The sequence below is a fragment of the Mus pahari genome, chromosome 3 (genome assembly GCF_900095145.1).
Source record: "Mus pahari chromosome 3, PAHARI_EIJ_v1.1, whole genome shotgun sequence".
NCBI lineage: Eukaryota > Metazoa > Chordata > Mammalia > Rodentia > Muridae > Mus > Mus pahari.
Window position 1 is genome coordinate 20,192,637 of NC_034592.1, and position 23,404 is coordinate 20,216,040.

Below are 23,404 nucleotides of genomic sequence, written 5' to 3' on the forward strand. Positions count from 1 at the left end.
GAGAGAGAGAGAGAGAGAGAGAGAGAGAGAGAGAGAGAGAGAGATTGAAACAGAGACAGAGACAGAGAGAGAAGGCTGGAGGGGAGCCGTCAGGCCAGGTCTGGAAGGGCCTTATAGAGTTCTGAGGAATTATAAACATTTAGGATTGTCCCCAACGTGAGGTAGTAAAGGCCTTTCTGCCCTGCCTTACTGATGTGATCCCAGAGGCGGAGGGAGGCCCAGAGCGGCTGCACCTTGCTCTCAGACACAGCTCTACCTCGTAGTGAGGGGAGCGTGGGTACCTGACTGAACCCACTTCACCCCACCTCTCTACAGAGGCCTCCACCCTCTGGCATCTGTCCACTGGGAGGCAACCTGCTCCTCAGCCAGGCCAAGCCCTGCCACCTGGGCTGGGCCCTGCCCTGCTGCCCACAAAGAGCTCCTGTTCCCAGGCCCCTGGGGCTGTGGCTCTGGCTCAGGCCCTGGCTGCCTGGCCTGGGACACCCTCCTTCTTTGCTAGCCCATGAGTCCTCTGAAGGTTCCCAGGCTGCTAGCTTACCTGCTGTGACCGAGTAGGGGACCCTAGGTCAGGTAGGGGAAGGGTGAGGACAGGACTGAGTAGGGAGGAGACGATGTTCAGTTCCCTGTGGGATATTACAGAAGGGACTGGGAATGGAGGGGTGTGTGTGTGTGTGTGTGTGTGTGTGTGTGTGTGTGTGTGTGTGCGATGAGCTGGCTCAGAGCTGTGAGCCTCCAGTCTGGTTCTGTGTGTCCTGGGCTGGAGTGGACACATAGAAGATTGTGACAGAAAGTCCCACCCCCAGGCCAGCTCTCTTTACCCCCTACAGGAACTGACAAGGCCTGTTTCAGGAACGGCCCTTCCCTCCACCCCAGGACTGTGAGAAAATTCTCTGCTTCCTCCCCTGTTGAGGCTGGGCCTGGAATTCGCGGGGCCTGGAATTGCTCAGTCCTGGCCCTGCCAGGAAGTGGGGGTGGATGGGTTGGGAAAGGAGGCCAAGGTGGGTGGCAGCCAGCCTGGCTAGGGCTTCCTTCACACGCTGCATTCCTGGAGCAGTGGGGGTCTCAGGAGACAGCTGGGCACTCCTGCCCTAGGCCTGGTGTCCATGTCCTGGGTCTTTGGCTCTACCTAGACTAAGGAGGTCCTGGGTTCCAGCCCCATTTAACTACTGCCCACCCCCAACTGTGTGCTCGTAAGTCAGTGGCTTTGCCAGTCCTAGCCTCGATTTGAGACAGTCTTTTTTTTTTTTTTTTAAATTATTTTTTAAAGATATATTTAATTTATGTATACGAATACACTGTTACTGTCCTCAGACACACCAGAAGAGAGCATCAGATCCCATACAGATGGTTGTGAGCCACCATGTGGTTGCTGAGAATTGAACTCACCTTTGGAAGAGCAGTCAGTGCTCTAACCGCTGAGCTGTCTTTCCAGATGTCTTGATATTTGTGACAGTCTTGATACTTAATCTGGGCTGGCCTTGAACTTGATGTATACCTCCTGCCTTGACCGCCCCCACCCCCCTCAGTGCAGGCATGATACCACCAAACACACTGCACACATGCTAGAACCTCAGTTTCTTTGAAGCTAAGACTACCCCCCCCCCCATTGAAATGGGCTGCTACAAGTGAAGTTTCAGGCCGGGCCTGGGTGGCTTACACAACGGAAATGTGCATTTCTTCTAGTCCAGGAGACTGGAGAGGACCAGGTTGGTGTCTGTAGCAGGCTCATTCCTCTGCTGAACACATTGTTTTTTCTTTTTTCTTTTTTTCTGAGGCAGAGTCTTACCCAGGCTGGCCTCAAACTTCTAGGTTCAGAGTGGTCATTCTGCCTGAGATCTCTGTTAACTCAGCACCAGAACTGCATAGTGAGTCTGCCCCCAGTAAACCACCCATCCCCTTCCTTCTGGGAGAGGTACGATGGCTCAGACTGGAGCAGCATAGTGAGTTCCAGGCCATTCTAGGCTAAGGCTGTCTCAAAAACAAGCAAGTGAGCGAGCGAGCAAGCACAGGGCAGACTCGGTGAATAAAGTATTTCTTATACGAGCCTGAGGACCTGAGTTTGGATCCCCAACACCCACATCAAAGTCTGACGTAGACGCTAGGGGCTCACTGGCCGGCCAGCCTAGCTGACATGGACTCCAGGTTTGGTGAGAGACTCAAAACATCAGGTGGAGGGGCTGAGACAGCTCTGTGGTTAAGAGCACTGGCTGCCTTCCAGAGGGCCTGGGTTCAATTCCCAGCACCCACATGTGACTCATATCCAGTTTCCTATGTCTAGTACCTAGACAGACTTGCAGGCAAAATGCTCATACACATAAAATTAAATTTAATTTAAAAAAAGAAATAAAATGGAGAACGGTAGAAGACACTTCACATTGACCTTTGGCCTCAACATGGACATACAGGGATGAGTGAAAGCATACACATGCACTCACATACATACACACATAATACATACACACACATACACACATACACACACATAGACACATATACATATACATACACACACATAGACACATATACATACACACACATAGACACATATACATACACACACATAGACACATATACATACACACATACACACATTCACATACACACATAGACACATACATACACACATACAAACACACACATACACACATATACATATACATACACACACATAGACACATATACATACACACACATACACACATATACACATACTTACACACATACATACACACACATAGACACATACATACATACACATACACATATACATACACACATACATACACACACATAGACACACATATATACACACATACACACATATACACATACACATATACATTCACACACATACACATATATATAGATACACATATATACACAGACATGTACATATACACAGACATATACATACACACAGACTTACATATACATACACACACACACACATACACCACACATACACACACTAAAAAAAAAAATTTGAAGCTGGGCAGTGGATAAGTATGCTTTTAATCCCAGCTCTCTGGAGGCAGAGGCAGAAACAGGTGGATCTCTGTGAGTTTGAGGCCAGCCTGGTCTACAGAGGGAGTTCCAGGACAGCCAGGGCTACACAGAGAAACCCTGTCTTGAAAAACAAAACCAAAAACCAAAAATAAAATAAAATAAAATAAAATTTTCCTTTTTTACGAAGATATCGGTTCAACTAGAAGTGGGCTCAGCCTGAGCTCTCGGTTGAGCTTTGCCCTTAGGAGAGATGAGTTGTTCTGGGGTGCGTTGCTAGTGAACACAGCGGGGGGTCACAAGTAGCTGGTTGTGAGAATGGGGAAGGTCCTTAGTTGGGAGCATTCCTGCTGCTGCCCCGCCCATCGCGCCACCCACCAGGCCACTCTCCCTTGGTGGGGCGCCCTTGACCTGCATGCTTGCTTGCTCCGTTGCATCTCCCTTGCTACATGCAGGATGGAAATTCCTAGCCCTGGTAATTTATATATTGCCAGATCTCCCCGACAGAACTCAGACTCCAGGAGAGCGTGTCCTTCTGAGAGCCTGGCTGGGGCTTCCTCTCAGGCCCACATTGGCTGCCCTGATGCGGGCACTACTTCTGCTGATGCACCGCTGCCCTGCCCCGAGCCTACCCCTGTGGGTCCCCGAATGCAGGGCTGGGTGCTGTCGGCTCTGAGTCTCTGGGTCCCGTGGTAGAATGGCCTCTGGCTCTGACAGACGTGATTCCTGTGGGTGGCTGGCTGTGGGGAAGGGAGGGGCTCTTTTCTGTGAGGTGACTCAGCCTGTTGTCACTGCAGTGGGCGCTGTGGCTTATGACGCATGAACTGCAGTTTCTCCTTCTTGGGTTCCGGGGACACCGTGGTCAGAGGCACGTGGCTAGGGTTAGTACACTAAACATTGTCTCTCCCTACTCGGATTTGGCCACTTCCCGCCTCTTGTTTCCTCTTGTTTTCCTTGCTAGGTAAACAATTTGTTTATTAACTCTCCTGCCCCGTGACACAGGCCACCAGCACCACCAGTAGCAACAGCAACGTAGAAAAAGCATCATTTTTTTCCTACTTGTTAGCAATGCTCACACTCCCAATTTACTCTCCCATCCTTCTTTCCCACCCAGGAACTGAACTCAGGACTTTGTGTAGATTAGACACACAGCTGCAGCCCTTTAATCAGCAAAGTTTTAGTGTCTGTTCATATAAGGTACATAGACAAGGGGTCTCTCAACTTCTGATAGAAAGTGCACTTGAGGGGCTGGGCATGCGGCTCAGTGGTAAAGTACTCAGGGCCCTGGGTCCTATCTCCAGGACCTCAAAAAACCAAAACCACACAAAGTGTTATTCCAGAGGCCTTGGTGCCACCCTCTGGACTTCCCGTGGCTCACCGTCTGCACATTGCAGCACAGAGAGGTCCCTAGAGCATGTTGGGGGGGGCCAGGATAGGGCCATGGTTCCCATAAGAGGAAACTGAGGCTCTTTTGGGGTTCAAGGCCCAGAAAGCAGTGCATGGGTCAGGTTCAGCCCCCCGCCTACTTTTGCAGCAAGGTGTATTGACAAAGAAGAGCTCTGTTGTTCGGATGTTAGGCCCAGCATTGGGACAGAGGCCGTCTGGCCTGTGCAGCTGGAAATCTTTACTGTCTGTCACACCACGGGAGGGCCACAGGACACGAATGCAGCCACGTGTGGGGGAGCAGGGCTAGAATGTGGGTCTCAGGTGTCCTAGAGGTATGCCGTGCCGTCTCTAGGGCCCGGGTGCGTTTTCTCACCTCGCTTGCCGTTCATTACTCTCGGTTGTTTTTCTGTGGGGTGGGTTAATGGCTGTGCTGGGTCGGGGTGGTGGTATCTTGGAGGACGAAGGTGATTTGGAGAGGGAGGGGTAGCAGGGGTTGCCATGGTGCTGCTGGTGAACCACATCCTTCTCCTGCTGTGCGTGCCCTGGCTGGACGGTCTCGGTGGATGACGGGACGGTCCTTTGCTGATCTCTTTCTCTTCCTCTGTCCTGGGCAGGGATCCCGGAGAACTCAAAGGTGGAGGGCCCTGCATTCACAGATGCCATCCGCATGTACCGCCAGTCGAAGGAGCAGTACGGCACCTGGGAAATGCTGTGTGGGAACGAGGTGCAGGTGAGGTCAGAGGGCGGTGTGAGGGGTCCTCGGGAGTCACCCTGGGGCCTAGTGGGTAAGGCTGCATCAGAAGTGGGGTTCTAGGGTGCAACAGGTTTGGGAAGAGATGGCAAGAGCAGATTTGGGTAAATGGGAACTCTTGTTAATCTGTCCACTCATGTTCCTGGGTCCCGGAGGGCAGGGCAGCGCTGAACAAGATGGCTACAGCCCCCTTCCTCAGTAGCTTTGCCTCACAGGAGACTGACACCACAGGCAGATGAGTCTGACACCTGTAGGGTGTGCTTGGGAGATAGCGCCACAGAGGAGGGTCCTAGCGTGGCTGGAGAGATTCAGAGAAACAAGCCAGATGGACAGGCACTAACCCTGCCCCTTCTCCTGTCTCTCGGTCCCAGATCCTAAGCAACCTGGTGATGGAGGAGCTGGGTCCAGCGCTGAAGGCAGAGCTTGGGCCACGGCTGAAGGGAAAGCCTCAGGAGAGGCAGCGACAGTGGATCCAGGTGTGTGGGCCAGGGACCCCTCGGCAGGGAACAGCCGGCACTCAGTCCCCAGCCCCGGCACTGACACCTCCATTGTCCCCGTAGATCTCGGACGCTGTGTACCGCCTAGTATTTGAACAGGCCAAGGTGCACTTTGAGGAGGTGCTGTGTAAGCTGCAGCTGGCCCGGCCAGCCATGGAGGCAGTCATTCGCACCGACATGGACCAGATCATCACCTCCAAGGAGCATCTGGCCAGCAAGATCCGAGGTAGATGGGTCAGAAGCCACTGGCAGACGCTTGCACACAGCCAGCCCTCCGGGGCCAGGCCAGCTTCCCCAGAGTGTGATCCATCACTTGCCTATTATTCTGCTGAAAAATCAGAATCAAATCCACGATCGTCCAACTCCTGCAGATTCTTCTCTTAAGTTTTACTTCTGCAAACCCAGATTTGATTCTGGCAGTGCTGGGGGTCGAACCCAGGGCTTCACTCACTCTCATCCACACTTGATGAACACTCACTCTGTCAGTGAGCTGCAGCTCTAGTCTCCTTTACTGTTTGAGACAATGTCGTACACGTGACCCAGGCTAGACTTGAATTTGTGGTCCTCCTGCCTCAGCCTCTCGAGTTCCTAGGATGACAAGCTTTTGACACTAGGCCCAGATTTTTTTTTTTTTTTTTNCTAGAACTCACTCTGTAGACCAGGCTGGCCTCGAACTCAGAAATCTGCCTGCCTCTGCCTCCCAAGTGCTGGGATTAAAGGTGTGCGCCACCACGCCTGGCTTAGGCCCAGATTTTGAACGTGGAGGTTTTTGTCTTTGAGGCTCAAACCTCTGTCAGGTCTGATGACGTGTCACCCTGGTGGACTGTCATGTCACCTTGGGAATACCCAGCTTCTCCAGGTGGCATATGCACCTTTCATCATCCACGTTGTGTTTCTTTGACACTGTGCCAGCAGGTGGTGGCTTGCTGATGGTGATTGTGGGTCAGCCACATTCACTGGGAGTTTAGTGGGATACTAAGAGTTGATGTTTATTGTGTATAATAAGTATCATCTGGGCAGAGGCGGGTAGACTTCAGAATGCCCTCTGGGTAAAGCATGCTGGGGTTGGGATGGAAGAACTGGCTGGAAAGAGCCAGGCCACCCCCGTCCAGGGCAGGGTCAGCTTCCCCAGAGCTCACCGGATCCACTGTGGCACCTGTGTTATAGTCCTTTTCCTTTCTTCCTTTCATCTCCCCATTTCCCCCCAGGCCAGCTTCAGACTTGTAACTCTAAATATGTAGTGGAGGGTGGCCTCGGACTTGTAATTCTCCTGCCTCCACCTCTGGAGTGCTGGGATGGCAGCTGTACTTGTGCTTTGATCTGTTGTCTTCATTGATTCCTCTCTGAGGATGGGATATCCGCGGGCTGGGATGACGGGGTGGGGTGGATTGTGTCCCAGGCTCCGCCACCAACAAAATCCTCTCCCTCCCCATACAGCTTTCATCCTCCCCAAGGCGGAGGTGTGCGTGAGGAACCACGTCCAGCCCTACATCCCGTCCATCCTGGAGGCTCTGATGGTGCCCACCAGCCAGGGCTTCACCGAGGTGCGGGATGTCTTCTTCAAAGAGGTCACAGACATGAATCTGAACGTGATCAACGAGGGTGGCATTGACAAGCTGGGTGAGGTGAGACCTGGGCATCTGCTGTGTGTCTCAGGGTGGGCTGCCCTTTCTTGGCATCTACAGAGACCAGAGTCTAACAGGGGCCTGTTGCCTAGAGGAATGAGTGGGGATTTTTACCCTGTACCATCCATCAGTCTTTATGGAGCAATATGGTTGCTAAGTTGAAAATGGCTTACAGAGAGGGAATGGAGGAAGGAGGCAGGGAGGGCAGGCTTCAGGTGTGGTCTGCATTGTTTACAAGCCACACACCCCACACAGTGTGTCTGTCCAAAGGTTCTGCTGACCCAGCTCTCGGGTGAATGTCTTTCTATAGTCCCCCGTTGACTGCCTGCGTCTAGAGTCTGTCCTGAACTTTAGCTGCCTCCTTCAGACTTCAAGTTTGGGGGGTCCCAGGCAATAATAATCAGAATTTGAGAACATAGAAGGTTCTTAAAAATCCTAAAGAGATGTCTAGTGAGTTGGGACCTAAAGACTCAGAGAGAGTAAGTGGGTGTCTTTGCAAGGTCAGTAGCACCCAGAGGGGATGAGAACTGTCTCCTAGTGCCTGGCCTCTCTCCTCAACACTGTGAGTGTCTGCCTTCAGGTTCCCTCTCCCTCTTCTCCTGGGCCCTCCTGGCACAGTTTCCGGGAGGCCATTCCTGGCTAGGTAGCTGGTGCCAGGCCAGGCAGTATGTGGGTATGAGGGGCTGTGTGCTCACCCATGTGGCTCTGCTCCTTGCAGTACATGGAGAAGCTGTCCCAGCTGGCATACCACCCCCTGAAGATGCAGAGCTGCTATGAGAAAATGGAGCCGCTGCGGCTCGACGGGCTGCAGCAGCGATTCGACGTGTCTAGCACTTCTGTGTTCAAGCAGCGAGCCCAGATCCACATGAGAGAGGTGTGTCCCCTGAGCCCACACCCCGCTAGCTGCCTTCCATGGCCCCCCAGCACCAGGAGAGGGAGACCCCCGCCCCATGCTTCCCATAACGCCCGTGTCTCTTGCTCACTTAACTGCCCATCAGGTCTCCTTAGGATCCGCCCCTTCCCCCAGGAAGTTGTCCTTGCCACCTAGTCTCTTCCTGGGATTTCTGCATTCAGGCAGACGCCTGTATCTAGGTACCCAGAGAGCAAACAGGCTATAGACCACCCCTGATTCCTCTGCGACGGGCCTAGGATGGGGGAGGGGCACTGGCAGAGGATGGGGAAGGGTCTCATGAACTCTGTTGTATGCCTCGTAGCAAATGGACAATGCTGTGTACACCTTCGAAACCCTCCTGCACCAAGAGCTAGGGAAGGGACCCACGAAGGAGGAGCTGTGCAAGTCCATCCAGCGGATCCTGGAGCGTGTGCTGAAGGTGAGCCCGACTCCATTGGGCTGGGGTCTGCATGGCCAGCCAAGCCCAGAGCTGAGTGGCCAACCGCCATCCCAGGAAGCACCTGGCACACAGGCTTGGGTCGGGACCTTCCTGCCAGCTGAGCCCCTGACCCAGGGTCCCTCCTGCTTTCCTCCCTGCAGAAATACGACTATGACAGCAGTTCTGTGCGCAAGAGGTTCTTCCGAGAGGCGCTGCTGCAGATCACCATTCCCTTCCTGCTCAAAAAGCTGGCCCCCACCTGCAAGTCGGTGAGTCCCCGCCTAGCCCTTAGCCCCTCTGGGAGTGGCCGGTGGTACAGCCACTGACCCTTCTCTACCTGCTTCCCTGGCAGGAGCTGCCACGCTTCCAGGAGCTGATCTTTGAAGACTTTGCCAGGTTCATCCTGGTGGAGAACACATACGAGGAGGTGGTGCTGCAGACAGTCATGAAGGACATCCTGCAGGGTGAGCAGGGAGGGGCAGCCCAGAAGAGACAGACATAGGCTGCAGAGAGAGACTGAGACTCCAGGAGGAAGCTTCGTCCAGACGACACTGGCTTCTCTGTGCCTTACATTTCCTCTCCGTGTGGCTTTGCTGAGCGTGGTCAGAGTGGGACACAGTGGCCTGCCAGCTCGGGCTCTGGGCTTGAGTGATAGTTTTGTGGCAGGAAGGCCCGGAGCGAGGCAGGACCCAGGAGGCCGTCTGGTTTGCTGTGACGGTCCATGCTGAGTGTGCTGTGTCTCTTGTGGTCTCTTGCAGCTGTGAAGGAGGCCGCAGTGCAGCGCAAACACAACCTCTACCGAGACAGCATTGTTCTGCACAATAGTGATCCCAATCTGCACCTGCTGGCTGAGGGCGCACCCATCGACTGGGGCGAGCAGTACAGTGATGGAGGCGACGGCGGTGACAGTGGTGGCAGCCCCTGCCCCTCTGAAGCAGCCACCCTCACAGAAAAGCGCAGGCGTGCCAAGCAGGTGATGTCCGTGGTCCAGGACGAGGAGTCGGGGCTGCCCTTTGAGGCTGGCGTTGAACCGCCATCACCTGCATCCCCGGACAGTGTCACCGAGCTCCGAGGCCTGTTGGCCCAGGACCTGCAGGCTGAAAGCTCCCCGCCAGCTAGCCCCCTTCTCAATGGGGCTCCAGTCCAAGAGAGATCCCAGCCTGTGGCAGTCCCGGAGGCCTCGCCGCCAGCTTCACCCCTCCGGCATCTCCCACCTGGAAAGGCTGTGGACCTTGAGCCCCCTAAGCCCAGTGACCAAGAGACCGGTGAGCAGGTGTCTAGCCCCGGTAGCCGTCCCCCCATCCATACCACCACTGAGGACAGTGCGGGAGTGCAGACAGAGTTCTAAGCATGGCCGCCAGGCCTCTGTTGGACTCTGCACCAGGGCGCTTCTCCTTGGGCACCGCAGCCTCACCTCTGGGGAGGGGTACTCCAGTTTGTGCCTTGTGGGAAAGGTGGCTGGGGTGGTGTTGCATCTCCAGGGGTCAGGCCTACCCGAGTCACTTTATGGGGTCCAGTACACCTGTTACTGCCCCGTTTTCTGTGGGCTGATCTCCAATGCTGGGTCTGGTTTTGAGGGTTTCCTCTTTGTGCAAGGGGCTGGGGAGCCCCTCCATCCCACCCTCGTACTGTTACGATGGTTCTTGACAGGGGTAGATGAAAGCAGTGGTGCTGTGACTCATGTATAGGAAGCTGTCGTCTTACTCTGGGGCTCTGTGGTACCAACGTGGCAAGGAAGAGGCAGACCGGCCTCTGTCCCACCCACTCCCTGCAGGTCCCAAGGTTAGACACTGGCCTCACTTTGCTGGCTACTGCTGTGGGAGTAGCTTAGGGCTTAGGGGTTTTACAGGGGAGTGATGCGAGAGGTCAGAGGTCATGATGGAATGAGAAAGGCCCAGAATGTGTTAGTCTGTGCAGGGGAAGTGTCCTGAGGGGAGGGAGCTTGGGAGCGTCTAAGGCCAGGATGGCAAAGTGAAGGTAGCTGAAGTTGGAGTGTCTCGGGTGACCATTGTTCCTGCTCATCCGGGCTGACAACTGCTCATTGGCAGGGCTTAGCTGTGGGCTGTCTCACTACCTGCCAGGAAGCTGGAGGGGCTCCAGAGGGACATTGAGGACCATGGCTCTCTGAGACACTGCTGGCCATCCTTGGCCTCTGCACCCGTCATCTAATCCTGACAATTCCAGACCCCTCTTCCAATGTCCTTGTGAGCCATCTGGGCTCGTCTTTCCCTCTTAGTCACAAGGGTCAAACCAAGAGTCAGTCAGCCAGATGACTCTCCCCAGACTCTGTCGCCAGAGTTGGGAGAACAAAGCAGAGACTGCCACTCCAAGGCCCCAGGACGAGGTCCCTCCCAGTCCTGTGTCCCTTGTTCTGTGGACCTGCTCCCCAGATGCAGGCCTCAGACCCACAGGTCATGGCCAGTGCTCAGGGACACCCAGTCCCCCGCCCTCACTCCATCGAGTACTGACTTCTTTCCATGTTCTCTAGTGCCTTGGGGGTTTCCACCATCCTTCCAGATATGGTATGAAGAATCTATGCAAACTGTATAAGCTTCTGCTCATCAATAAACGCTTTATTTAAAGCTCATTTCCTCATGTGCTGCTGGGGGGGGGGGAGATCTAGGCCTACGGTATCTAGGGATCCATTCGTCCCAGATCTCTTGGGCTCATCACATGAGCTACCAGGCCCCTGATCTGACAGTGTTCCTGCACGCGTGTGCATGTGGAAGCCAAAGGATCTCGGGTCATTCCGCCTTATGTTTTGAGATGAGGTCTCGTTAGCCTGGAACACACTAACTCAGATAGCCTGGTTGGCTGGTGAGTCCCAGGGTCTGCCGGCTTCAGCTTCCTCAGTATGGTGACAACGTGCACTGGCCTGGATTGGTGAGATCTGGGGATCCAGACTTCCAAATGACAACCACTTTACTGAGGCCTCTTTCTCTAACTCATTCTTACAATCTCCTATCTTAGAGGGGGAAACTGAGGCTCAGAGAGAAGGGGAGAGGCCATAGAGCTTTCAGGTGACTAGCCTTCTGATGGTCCATCAATCCCATGTGTCCACCAGGCCTGAGCTAGGTGCCAATGTCTAGTTCCCCCAGAGCCAGTCAAGTGGTAGTATTTGCTGAGCACATGCTGTAGGCTATACACACTATACTGGGGGGGGGGGGGACGGCGCAGAAGGGTGCCATGTCACATGGAACCCCTTCACTACAGCTGGTGAGGGTGGGCTGCCCCTCTGAGAGTTAACATGCCTTCCTTGGCAGCCCCCTCACCTAGGATAATCATTGCAGGAACACCCTGTCCTATGAGCACAGGCTACTTATGAATAGAGGCCCCGTCCCTGGCTCTGTCCCCTTGCCCTCTTTGAAGAGGGCATTGCCTGACTCTCCACTGGGCATCATCTCTGTTGCCTTCCCTCTGACCCAGGAGCAGCAGCTCTGGCCTTTTCCCCCAGAAGAGCCACCCTCTCCCCAGACTCCACCTTCTCCTACCCATCCCAAGTTCCCATGGACCTAGGGGTGACTCCGCAAGGGAGTCAGATTTATTGGTGCTCCTGTTTTGAATTAACCTGCCTATGTAGGCTAAGGGTGCAGATATGGGAGGGTGGGTGTTCAGAAAGAAGCAAAAGGGTGCTGGGGAGTCTTGCACAACCCACCCCTTCCCAGAGACATTTGAAGCAGTTGGCCTGGCGCACCTTAGGACAGGATGGCTGATGCAGTCCACAGATATGGACACCACCAGGAGGGGCAGACAGCTGGGTGTAGCACTGAGGCTTGGCTACTAACATGGATTCCTGAGTCCTGCAGGGCCACCTCCGTATGCTGGACCTTGGCCCCGTGCCCCAAGGCTCCACCACCAGCAGATTTGCCCTGTCTTTTGTTCACTGTTCAGCATAGCTATGTCACAGGCCAGGAACATTGCCAGGAACATTGCCTGCCTAGTGCTCAGAGAGAGCAGTGGGGGTCGGGTGGCAGGTGGTGGGTGACAAAGGCTACGGCCGTCTTGCCCTCGTCTGGGGAATGAGGGTAGGTGGGGTCCAGCAGTGGTGGAGACAGTGCCAAGGAAGGGCCGGGGCTGGTAGGTGCTGCGCCTTCAGCTGCTGTGGTAGATCCGGAGGCGCTGGGAGATCTCCTGGCGGCACAGCGGGCAGGTACGCAGAGGCTGGCAGCACTGCTGGCAGCAGCAGACGTGGCCGCAGGTGAGGAAGACCATCTGGGCCTGCGGAGAGAGCAGCAGCGACATCCTGACTGCTCAGTTCTGGAGCCGTGACCACATCACAGCCCCGAGAGATGCCAGCGGGTGTGAAAACCTGGCCAAGCCTGTTGGCAGTTTTGTACCTGTTTTTCCACGGATTGCAATAGCATTTGAATATCTACACTCCGAAAGCTCTTCCCTCCAGTGCATGCTAGGCCGAGTGCCCTGCTACTGAGCCGCCTCCAGACTCAGCTGGGATGCCAGGCGTGGACCCGCTACCTGGCCCTCCACCTATTTGTAATTATTTTGTGTCCACACTTGCCAAAGTGTGATGCCTAGCGTAAAATGACTTCGACCTTATAGTCACTAGCCTCGTATGTGTCCCCTGACTCCGCCTTAGCAAGACCCCTCGGTATACACATGGCCTGAGAAGTCTCCAACTGCTTCAAAGTCATGTATCATATCAAGAAATTGGGAGTCCCTTTCAGAGCCTGAGGAGAGGGCCTTGGCTAGAATTCTAACCACTCTGCCCTCCGCCACATAGCACCTCGGAGTCTGCTGAAGGTCAGAGAGCTACCGAGCTGCTACAAAGCCACCTTAGTTACTTATGTGTGTATTCTACTCGGGAAGTGTAGAAGAGGATGTCAGACCTTCCCCTGACGTTGTGAGCCACCCCATGTGGTACAGGGAAGGGCAGTGAGTGTGAGCCATCTCTCCAGCCCCTTTTGGGTTTCTTGACACAGGGTCTTGCTCCATAGCTTCAGACTCGCTGCAAGCATGCGTCGCTGTGCCCTGCCCCTGCTCCCTCCGCGGGTGTGCCGGAGGGAGGACCTGTGCTTTAAGCACTGGTATGTTTACTTTTTGCAATAAGTGTTAATTTTGCAACAATCTTACAAAGGCCTGGCTGGGAAAACCATGTTCTTGGTGAGTCATGACAGAGGAAATTTTCCCTAATATAGTTAATAAGCTGAGGGAAAAATCCTTCTCTGGGGAAAATAGACTCTTGATGATTGTTAGCACTGTGCATATCTGGGTCATGGGACACGGGTCACTTTGGTGACTCCCCACACTTACTTCACGTTCCAGGCACACTACACACTCTGAGGTCGGCATGTCCAGTTCAGCCGGGGGGGCAGACGGTCGCACTGACTCGAGGAGCTCCTGAGGAGCTGTGGGGGGCTCGAGGGCACCAAGGACCTCATTCTCCAGTGGTTTCAACTCTGAGGAAACCAGAGGGAAAGGCTAAGTCGGGGAATCACGCCCAGATGATCCCAGTCTTAGCTTGTGCGAGCGATCTGGGGAAGGGGTAGGTGCCTCCCGTCCATGAGCAGGGGACGCATCCTCCTCTCCGCCTCATGCACTCCTCCGTGTTCATCTGTGAGATGGCAGGGAATTCTCTACCCAGCTACTGCACACTCTGCTTGAGGAGCTCAGAGGTGAGAGAAACCTCAGAAGCCTGAGGCTCTTGAGAGGACGTGGCATGCCTGGGGCCGTATCGCCACCCAGTGGCGGAACTGCAGGACAGAGGCCCTCAGCTAGTGGCTAAGCTTCTCAACCAGGCTCCCCAGGAAATGGGATGGGTCCATCTGGTGACGGCAGAATGGGACCGCCCCAAGGCTGCCACTGTAGTTCCCAGTCCTCCCCCAGCATAGCCCCCTCTGTGCCTACAGCTCTGTCCTGGAGCCAGTAGCCCCTAGACTGCCAAGCACAGCCTCTGAACAGCCCCAGAAAGAGCTTAGAGTTAAGTACCTGGCTGGATTCTGGACACAGCAGCCAGGTCCCGGGCTCTCCGTAGGATCTCATGTTGCAGGCCTGCTTCTGAGACGCCCACCTGTGGCCAACAGGAAAAAGCAGACCAAGGGCTGAGGGCTCTCCTCTGCTAAGCTGTCCTATGGTGCCCAAGCCCATAGGACTGCTCAGCCTCTGCCTCTGGCACCTTTGGTGGAAACAGGGAGGCCTGGGCCTGTGGTCTGTATGAGACAAGGCAGAACCATAGCCCTGTAGGCGGCTCACTCAGGCTTCTGTGGCAGAGGGGAGAACTGAGCCACCAAAGGAAGCCTGTGACATGTGTTTACGGAATGCTTTCCCGACACTACTGTCACTCTGTCTGGTGACCTTAGGACAGAGAGCTACTGAAGCTCCTCTGCTGAGCAGCAGCAGTGTCAGAGCCTTCCGGCCCCACCCCCCCGAGCCTGGGCGCATAGCCCAGAACCCTGCACCTGAAGGTCTTCAGGTACTTCCAAGCATGGGCCCTGCACTGTCCTGGGTGAGGCAGGACAACAGAACGGATCGGACCACTCAGAGTCAAGTTCCCGGTTCATGGGCTGATGTGAGACACTCAGAATGATGCCAGGCCTGTGCGTGCCCCAGGGAGGTGCTGGTGGCTTAACTCCATGAAAGGAGCTCATACTGTGATCAGGACGTAGCTGGAGCTCAGGCAGGGCTACAACCGTGTGACACGATTGCACAGGCTGAGGGCACAGGTGAGCAGAAGCAACGGGCAGCAGTTCTGGCCATGAGATGCACGGAGCCCTAGAGTCACCTGACCTGGACAGACCCTGACTCACTATAAATTAAACAAATATACCCCCTTTGTGACATTGAGTCCAGGTCCCCTGGGCCTTCCTGACTTCCCCCAAGACAATGGCTACTGCCCACCTTAGCCAGATCTCCGGGGCTCATTCGGCTCAGCATGTCCAGTGAGATGCGGTGGTGGGCGAAGAGGGGCAGGTAGTGTTCAGCAGACAGCTCCACCAGCAGGGCCACCAGCTGTCGCTCCATGCCTTCTTCCTGCAGGGTGGCCGACCCCATGGGGAAGGCCACGGGTGTTAGAGTAGAGGTGTATGTTGCAGAGATACACCGGCTTCAAGATGACACAGTCAGAGTACATGACACACAAGTGTGTCCTTGGGCTCTTTCCCACCAAAGGGTGTGTGTGAAGTGCAAGGAGATCCACCCACACGGGAGCTCACTGCTGTTCTACACTTGAAATAGTCACGTAAACATGCACCACGGAGGGAGCTGGCTAAAGAAGCTGGGCCGCACACTGGGCACAGGCAGGCACCTGAGAACAATGGGACAGGTGTGGCCGTGGGCTGGAAGCTCTCCGTCAGTACACAGGAGAGAAAAACAAGCTAAAAGAATGGTGTGAATGAGGCTCAGTGGCCGAGAAGACCCAGGGTGGATTCGAAGCAGCCACACATGTAGCTCAACTCTCTAACTCCAGTTCCCGGGGGGCCTGAGGCCCTCTGGGCTAGAGACTACCTGTATACATGTGGCGTACATAGACTTACACGTAAGTAAAAAACAAATCTAGGCTAGGCTCGGTGGCACATGACTTTAGTCCCGGCACTCAGGAGGCAGAGGCAAGTGGGTCTCTGTGAGTCTGTGGACCGAGAGGGTGAGTTCCAGGACAGCCGGGACCTGTTTTAATCTACTGTTTTGTTGCTGTGAACTTGATGCTTCTCAAAAAATAAAACAAAACAAAGATGGCTCAGCGGTTAAGGGCACTGACTGCTCTTCCAAAGGTCCTGAGTTCAAAACCCAGCGACTACATGGTGGCTTACAACCATCTGTAATGGGATCTGATGCCCTCTTCTGGTGTGTCTGAAGACAGCTGCAGTGTACTTACATATAATAAATAAAGCTTTTTAAAAGAGTATTTATAGAATGACTCAATTTTTACTAAAAATTCAAGCTGCAAAACCAGACATCGTCACCCAGGCTGTCCCCAGGGCTGGGCATGGGTTTATCCCTGGAGCTCACTGACCAGCGGATGAACCTGAACTAACGAGTCTCAGGCTCACTGAGGGACCCTGCCTCAAAACAACAACAAAGCAGTAAATGAACAAGATAAAGGTGAGGGGCTGGGGAGAGGGCTCGGTGGCGAGGGCACTCGTGCTCTTCCAGAGGACCTGGCTTGATTTCCACACCAGCATAGTGGCTCCTGTCCATAACTCCAGCCCCACGAGCCAATCCCTCTTCTCATTTCCATGGGTCCCAGGCATACAAGTTGCAGACACACAAGCAGGCGAAACACTCACACACATAAAATAATAAAAGACAGTGACTGTGAAAATGCTTGATGTCACCTTCCAGTCCCAGCATGCACACCTGCACACACCTGTACACCTGCACACACCTGCACACATCATACACTTACTGTAACAAGCACACACACACCAGGCATACACATAAAATACAAAAGTAAGCCAGGCATGGTGGCACACTCCTGTCACTCTAGCCCGCAGAAGGCTGAGACAGGAGGATGGCACGTTCACAAACAGCCTGGGCTGTAAAGTGAGACTATCTCATAAAAACCCCAAATCAAGCTGTCCACAGTGCACACTTTAGTCCTAGGACTTAGTCCTAGCACATGTGGACCTCTGTGAGTTCCAATCCAGCCTGATCTAGTGAGTTCTAGGACAGCCAGTGATACACAGTGAGACCCCGTCTCACAAACAGAAAGCAAGCAAACAAAAAAATTGTGTGTGTTAGGCCAGGTGTGTTGGTGCACAGCTTTAATCCCCACAGGCAGATGCAGGGGCATCTCTGTGAGTTCCAAGCCAGCCAGAGCTATACAGGGAGTGTGTGTGTATGTGTATGTGTGTGTGTGTGTGTGTGTGTGTGCATGCACGTATGTGTGCATGAGCCCAAAGGGAGCGCAGCTGCAGCTGCCCCGCCCACCTGCTCAGCAGAGGCCAATGTCTCGCCTCCTCTCTCATCAGAGTCCTCACTCGATTTCCCTGCAGGGAGCTGGCACACTGGAGACCTCCGTGCAGGGATCCCCAGTAGGGCTGGGCTGAGGTACCTTTGGAAAGAGCCCCTCTAAGCTCCTGGGCCAGATGAGTACCATGGTCCTTACCTGCAGTTTCAAGGACAAAGGCTTCTGGTTTAAAAGCCGTTGGTATTGGATGAGCCAGTAATTTTCCTGCTTCGTTTCACTCTTGGCCTCTAACTCCACCTGCCAAGAGCAGAAGCTACTGGTTAGCTTCTGGTCAGGAAGCAGAGACCACCAGACCACGGTGTTTCCTACTATGTTCCTGTGAGTACCTGACTTTTTGCTGTCCTTGAGTTAAGCCACAGGGCAAAGGCAGGAAGCCCAGCTGTGCCCAACAACAGGGAGTGGGCATGGGGAAGAGCAGGGAGCTGCCCAAGGCCACACATGTGGCACCAGGAGCCTGCTCCTGGCCTCCTGCACTAGGTCCCACATTCTGCTACTACCTCTGAGAGGGACCCCTTTTGGTCCATTTGTGGGACAGCAAAGTCTTGTGCAGCCACCTCTGTCCCCAACAAGGGCATGCCTACTTCTGGGTGCCAGGCAGGTGGCTACAGGACCCCCAGGACTCCTTAGAGAGGTTGTTTTGCTGGCTAAGGCTGACACACCAATGGCACAGAGGTCTCCACTCTGCCGCGTGGGGAATGTTCATAAAGGGTTGTTCTGGGTGGGCACTATCCCAGGTGCCAGGATGAGGCAGTGAGCTAGCGATTTTGAGTCATGATCACCATAGCAACCATCACTGTGGGCCACACTGGGTCTTGTGCCTGACTCCTTTAATGGTTCCTCCTGCAAGAGCCAAGAACTCTGTTTTTCTTCCTTACATTTGTATATTACACTAACATATTGTGCATGCACTCCGCCCCAGTAGCACATACATGGAGGTCAGAGGACGACTTCGGGAGTTGGTTCTCTCCTTCTACCAAGTGGGTGCCCTGTAGGGACTCAGCTCACCAGGCTTGCCAACAAGTGCTCTCACCACTGAGCTGTCAAGTCTCTGCATTCGTACTCTTTCAGAATCGGGTGGGGTCTCGATATGTCCCTGCACTGACTTGGAAATCACCATCCCCCCATTAGCCCCCGATGGGCTGGGGTTACAGTGCAGCACTGTGCCAGCAGATTTCCTTCTGTGTCCATGGTCCTGCCTGTATGCTAACCTGGGGCTTCCTCCCTTAGCCTGCTGAGGGCAGGGGCAGCAAGCACATGCTACTGAGGCGCCATGGGGGCCGGGCCACTTTGGATGGGCTGTGTGTGCTCTGTAGGAGCCGGCCTCACTCACCCTTCTCAACTGGCCTAGGATGGAGCTGGGGGGACTTGAGACAGTCACAGATAGCAGTGACTCCATCTTCTCAGCCCTGGCCCTCAGTGTGTAGGTACCAGACACTCAGTGTCTGAAGCAATGTTAGTAAGTGGGGCTCAGCCCACCTGATGTACACCAGAGTGAAAAGAACTACCCACAGAGAAGTTAGGGCCACTCCAGTGAAAAGCAGTGGTCTGCTCGCAGCATGTCCTGTCCTGTCCTGGAAAGGACAGTCAGGGCTGTTGCCCAATCCTGAGGCCGGGGAGCACTGTGTGCAGAGGCTAACATCAGCTGTGTGTTCATTACACTGTGTTCTGGATACCGGAGATGCTGTGCTGTCTCGGCTCTGCGGCTGCGACTTCCCCACAGGATAGACTGTGAGTGAAAGCAAACTGTCTCCCTTATAACAAGGGTGCACAAGAAACTAAAACATCTCTCTCCCTTATAACAAGGGTGCACAAGAAACTAAAACATCTGCCGAGTGACTCTGTCCCTTGCCCTACAATGGAACAACGAGTGTTTGAAAAGCACAGTGTGCATGCCCAGGCGTGCACACAGAAATCTAAGGACATACCAGGATGCCATGGAGTTCCTCTTCCCGCTGCTTCTTCTCTTTGAGGAGCTGCTGGAGCAGGTTGCTGAGTGCCCAGCGCTGCTCTGAGACCATCTCCTGTAACACAGGATCCGCCCCGAGGCCACAGTGAGCCCTCAGTGCTCCCCACCATGCAGCCCGGCATGGCCTGGAAGCCCCACTGACTGAACTCAGGGCTCAGACTAACGCCTCAAGGCTGAGTTGAGGGACAGAGCCCAGAGACACCCCTACTCTGCTATGCCACCCACTTCCTCCCAAGCCCTCAACCCTCTTCTCTGTGGCTTCAGGCCAGGATGGGACCCTAGCGATGGTGACCACAAATGGTGAGAAATGGTGAACAAAAGAAACAAGTCATGGGTCTTGACGGACCACAGCACGCGGAGGAAGCAAACGGTGAGGAGGGCGACACATACGGATGAGGGGGCTGCCACACAGGGAGACACATGCAACCGCCCTGTGTGTGTGGCCACACACTTATCCTCTTTTCTCTGGAACCCATGGCGGTCCTAACAGGGAGAGGCCTGTGGCTTGAACGGGCTGGGACCAACATGGTGGCAGCTTCCCTAGGGAAGCTAGTTCCTCATCTGTGGGAACCATCAGAGGCCACCAAGAACACTCCAATGGGCTGATGGCACAGGCTAGCCATGAACAGTAGAGAGACCCAGGAGGGACTCGTCTAAGGCCACCTAGCAACCTGGGTAGGCCTAGGAGCGGTGGCACTCTCAGTACTGGAAGGCCATGGGTCAACTCAGACTTGCCCTGGGCATAAACAGTGATGGCGACAGATGAGAACTCTCAGAAGCCTGGCACAAGCACGTATCCATGTGCCATCCTACCTTGTCCCTGTGTACGTCTGGGCAGACTGAGGATCAGGGAAGGGAGAAGGGTTACGCCCTTGTTTCCATGTGCTGCCCTCGGGGTCTGTGAGCAGGACATCCAGGCCAGTTTCAGCTCACATGTCCTTGGGACCCCTGAACTCCCTCCACAGGGAATGTCAGCCCAGAGAGTAGGACCCAAAGCCCACCTGACCACACAGCCACCAGCCCAGTCAGGGGAATGCAGAGATGGTGATGGCCCAGCGGGCCTGGCAATGAAGCCCTCCTTCCTCTGACCCTCTCGCCCAGCACGAAGCTACCTTTGCCCATGGACCACATCTGTTCTAATGGGGCTGGACTGGCTCTCTGTCTGCTAGAGAAGCCTGTGTCTGGAGCTGAAGATCAGTCGCCCTGGGGTCGGGAGTGGAATGAGGGTGTCGTCTGGCTGGGAGCCTCACATACCTGAAGCGCCTCTGTGTCCAGGGACTTCCTCTTTAACTCCAGCTGTGTCAGCTGCAGTAACTCAGTTTCTATTAGCCTAATCTAAACAGAAGACGAAACAGGGACGTTGATCCACAATCACCACGGATCCCTTATGTGCTGCTGCCTGGCTAAGCAGGGGCTCAGAAACCTCTGCCAGGAGGCTGGGCAGCCCTGGACAGAGGGGAACGTGTGAGCCTTGGGGCCTCACTGAAGAGAGTGAAAACAAGCTACCACAGGGCTGGAGGACAACAAAAATGATCCAGTAATGAGCCTCAGTTGCGTGCTGATTACCTACTATGTGCTAGGCTGGGCTGCAGCAGCAGCAGCAGCTCTCTGACTCTTGGGTGTATAACTGCCTTGTTACAAGGACAAGGAAATGGACGCTTAGTGTCGTTAGCCTGCCCGAAGACAAAGAGCAGGTAATTGAGAGATCGTTTGCCTGGGATATCCCAACTCGGGGTCTGAAATGGAACAGGATTATTGAGAATATCTGGGGCCACCACATGCTCTCAGAGCCCACAGTCAGTGACTTCTCTACCCCATGCCAGCCAATGACCCTGTGGCCTCTCGCAACCCTGAGTATCTGATGCCACCAACCCCTCCCTGGTCAGAGGAATGAGCTTCATGTCTGGCAATGTGGGATTGAAATTAAAGAGGGAGGTTTAAAAAATTAAGTTTGTTAAAGTCAAACAAGAAAAGAAGAGAAAGGAAAAGAAAAGAAAAGAGAGCATGCAAAAATGTGGGTACAGTGTGTGAATCCACAGCGGCGTGTGTTCCCATAGCCTGACAGCTTGCAGCGCCTCTGGCCCCAGCCCCACTCCACCCAGCAGGGGCCCCGCCCAAGACTGGTGGTGGAGTCTGGACGGGAGAGTGGCCTCCTCCTCCCAAGCCAGGGTCCATCCTTAGAAGCTCTTAGGACCTGGCTTCCCAACCATTGGGAAATCCAACCCACCCCCAGAAGCCATGTGTCCATCAGTCATTTTGAGCTGTCACAGGAGCTGGCAAGTTTCCCAGAGAGTTACATAAGCATGGCCCTTCCTCCAGCCAGGCATTATGGGAACACACTGCACCTGCCCAGCAGGCTTCTGGCCAGGCTCTGGGATGAAGCCACCACCTTCAGCCCTGTTCAAGGCACGACCCATCAGCCCCATTGTGGAATGTTGAGGAAAAGGAGGTCTCCAAAGTGGTAAGCCATGGGTTCGAGTTTTAATAACTGCTGCCCCGCGAGCCAGGTCTGCAAGTAGGAGCAGGATGAGGTTGCCCGGCCAGCACTCACCTGGTTCCTAATCTGCCGATGCATCAGGTCCTTCTTCACCTGGAGAGCCTCGAATGCAGCCTTTTGCATCACACTCTGCAAGAGACAATGCACACGCCACTTAGACGAGGCCACGCTCCCTGGCTCTTCCAAGGGTGCTCACACCAACCACGGGGAAGCCACATCTGCCTAAAAAACACCTCAGACAGAAAAATAACTGGTCTCTCTCTTTCCTTTCTTCCTTCATTCGTTTGTCCCTTCCTTCCTTTCTTTTCTTTCCTTTTCTTTTTCTTTTTTTAAATTTTTTACTTTATATATATGAGGATACTGTAGCTATTTTCAGACACACCAGAAGAGGGCATTGGACCCCATCACAGATGGTTGTGAGCCACTATGTGGTTGCTGGGAATTGAACTCAGAACCTCTGAAAGAGCAGTCAGTGCTTTTTTTTTTTTTTTTTTTTTTTATTATATGTAAGTACACTGTAGCTGTCTTCAGACACTCCAGAAGAGGGCGTCAGATCTCTTTACAGATGGTTGTGAGCCACCATGTGGTTGCTGGGATTTGAACTCGGGACCTTCAGAAGAGCAGTCGGTGCTCTTACCCGCTGAGCCATCTCACCAGCCCCCAGTCAGTGCTCTTAACCACTGAGCCATCTCTCCAGCCCTCTCTTTCCTTTCAATGCAGGGTCTATGTAGCTCAAGCTAGTTTTGAATCAAAGCAATCCTCTTGCCTCAACTTCTTGGGTGCTGGAATTAGAGGCCTATCCCACCACACACAGCTGGAGAAGCAACTTTTTATCTTATACATTTAAAATAAAAACAAAACAAATGAGGCTGGGCAGTGGAGGTTCTGAGGTCAAAGAGCTTGATCAGAATCTGCATCTGTCGGACGCTGCCTGGCATTCAGAAGGAGGACAAGAACACCAGAAACCACAGGTGGGAAAAGGACAGCCCCAAACACCAGGGACAGAAGGACACAGGGGGGCCTCCAGTCCTGGGGCCTCCATGAGGGAAGGATAAGCCACAGACCTATCCACTTATGTCCCCCCCCCAACCCCAATGGTGCTAGAGACTGAGTCCTTGAGAGATGTCTGCTCACTAAGAAAGTGCTCATATTAAACAAAAACTGATACCCATTCCAAGAGGTGTGAAGGTCACCGGGCACACACACAAGCTACTCGAAACTCAAGACTGCTCCAAAGGATCATCGCTCTCTAGTAACACAATTCAAAGATACTGAAGTGGTTGAAATGCCAGCAAAGAATTCAAAGTCTAACTGTAAAAAGGATCAATGTCCTTCTTTTTTTTTGTTTGTTTGAGACAGGGTTTCTCTGTGTAGCCCTAGCTGTCCTGGAACTCACTTTGTAGACCAGGCTGGCCTCAAACTCAGAAA

The 23,404-nt window shown here is 54.0% G+C and overlaps 2 protein-coding genes across 2 annotated transcripts in view; one reads left to right on the forward strand and one right to left on the reverse strand.

Moving 5' to 3' along the window:
* Positions 1-11,180, forward strand: part of Niban2 (niban apoptosis regulator 2) — a 48,457-nt gene extending 37,277 nt beyond the window's left edge. The window contains exons 6-14 of the mRNA XM_021193044.1: positions 5,004-5,119; positions 5,512-5,616; positions 5,701-5,863; positions 7,075-7,262; positions 7,981-8,136; positions 8,477-8,593; positions 8,755-8,862; positions 8,946-9,057; positions 9,352-11,180. Coding sequence (XP_021048703.1) covers positions 5,004-5,119; positions 5,512-5,616; positions 5,701-5,863; positions 7,075-7,262; positions 7,981-8,136; positions 8,477-8,593; positions 8,755-8,862; positions 8,946-9,057; positions 9,352-9,941 — 1,655 coding nt within the window. The 3' untranslated portion in view covers positions 9,942-11,180. The remainder of the gene's footprint in view (positions 1-5,003; positions 5,120-5,511; positions 5,617-5,700; positions 5,864-7,074; positions 7,263-7,980; positions 8,137-8,476; positions 8,594-8,754; positions 8,863-8,945; positions 9,058-9,351) is intronic.
* Lrsam1 (leucine rich repeat and sterile alpha motif containing 1) overlaps positions 11,147-23,404 on the reverse strand; it is a 38,859-nt gene continuing 26,601 nt past the window's right edge. The window contains exons 18-25 of the mRNA XM_029536916.1: positions 22,031-22,105; positions 20,734-20,814; positions 19,439-19,534; positions 17,652-17,750; positions 15,446-15,577; positions 14,537-14,618; positions 13,862-14,007; positions 11,147-12,811 (exon numbers count right to left, since the gene is read on the reverse strand). Coding sequence (XP_029392776.1) covers positions 12,686-12,811; positions 13,862-14,007; positions 14,537-14,618; positions 15,446-15,577; positions 17,652-17,750; positions 19,439-19,534; positions 20,734-20,814; positions 22,031-22,105 — 837 coding nt within the window. The 3' untranslated portion in view covers positions 11,147-12,685. The remainder of the gene's footprint in view (positions 12,812-13,861; positions 14,008-14,536; positions 14,619-15,445; positions 15,578-17,651; positions 17,751-19,438; positions 19,535-20,733; positions 20,815-22,030; positions 22,106-23,404) is intronic.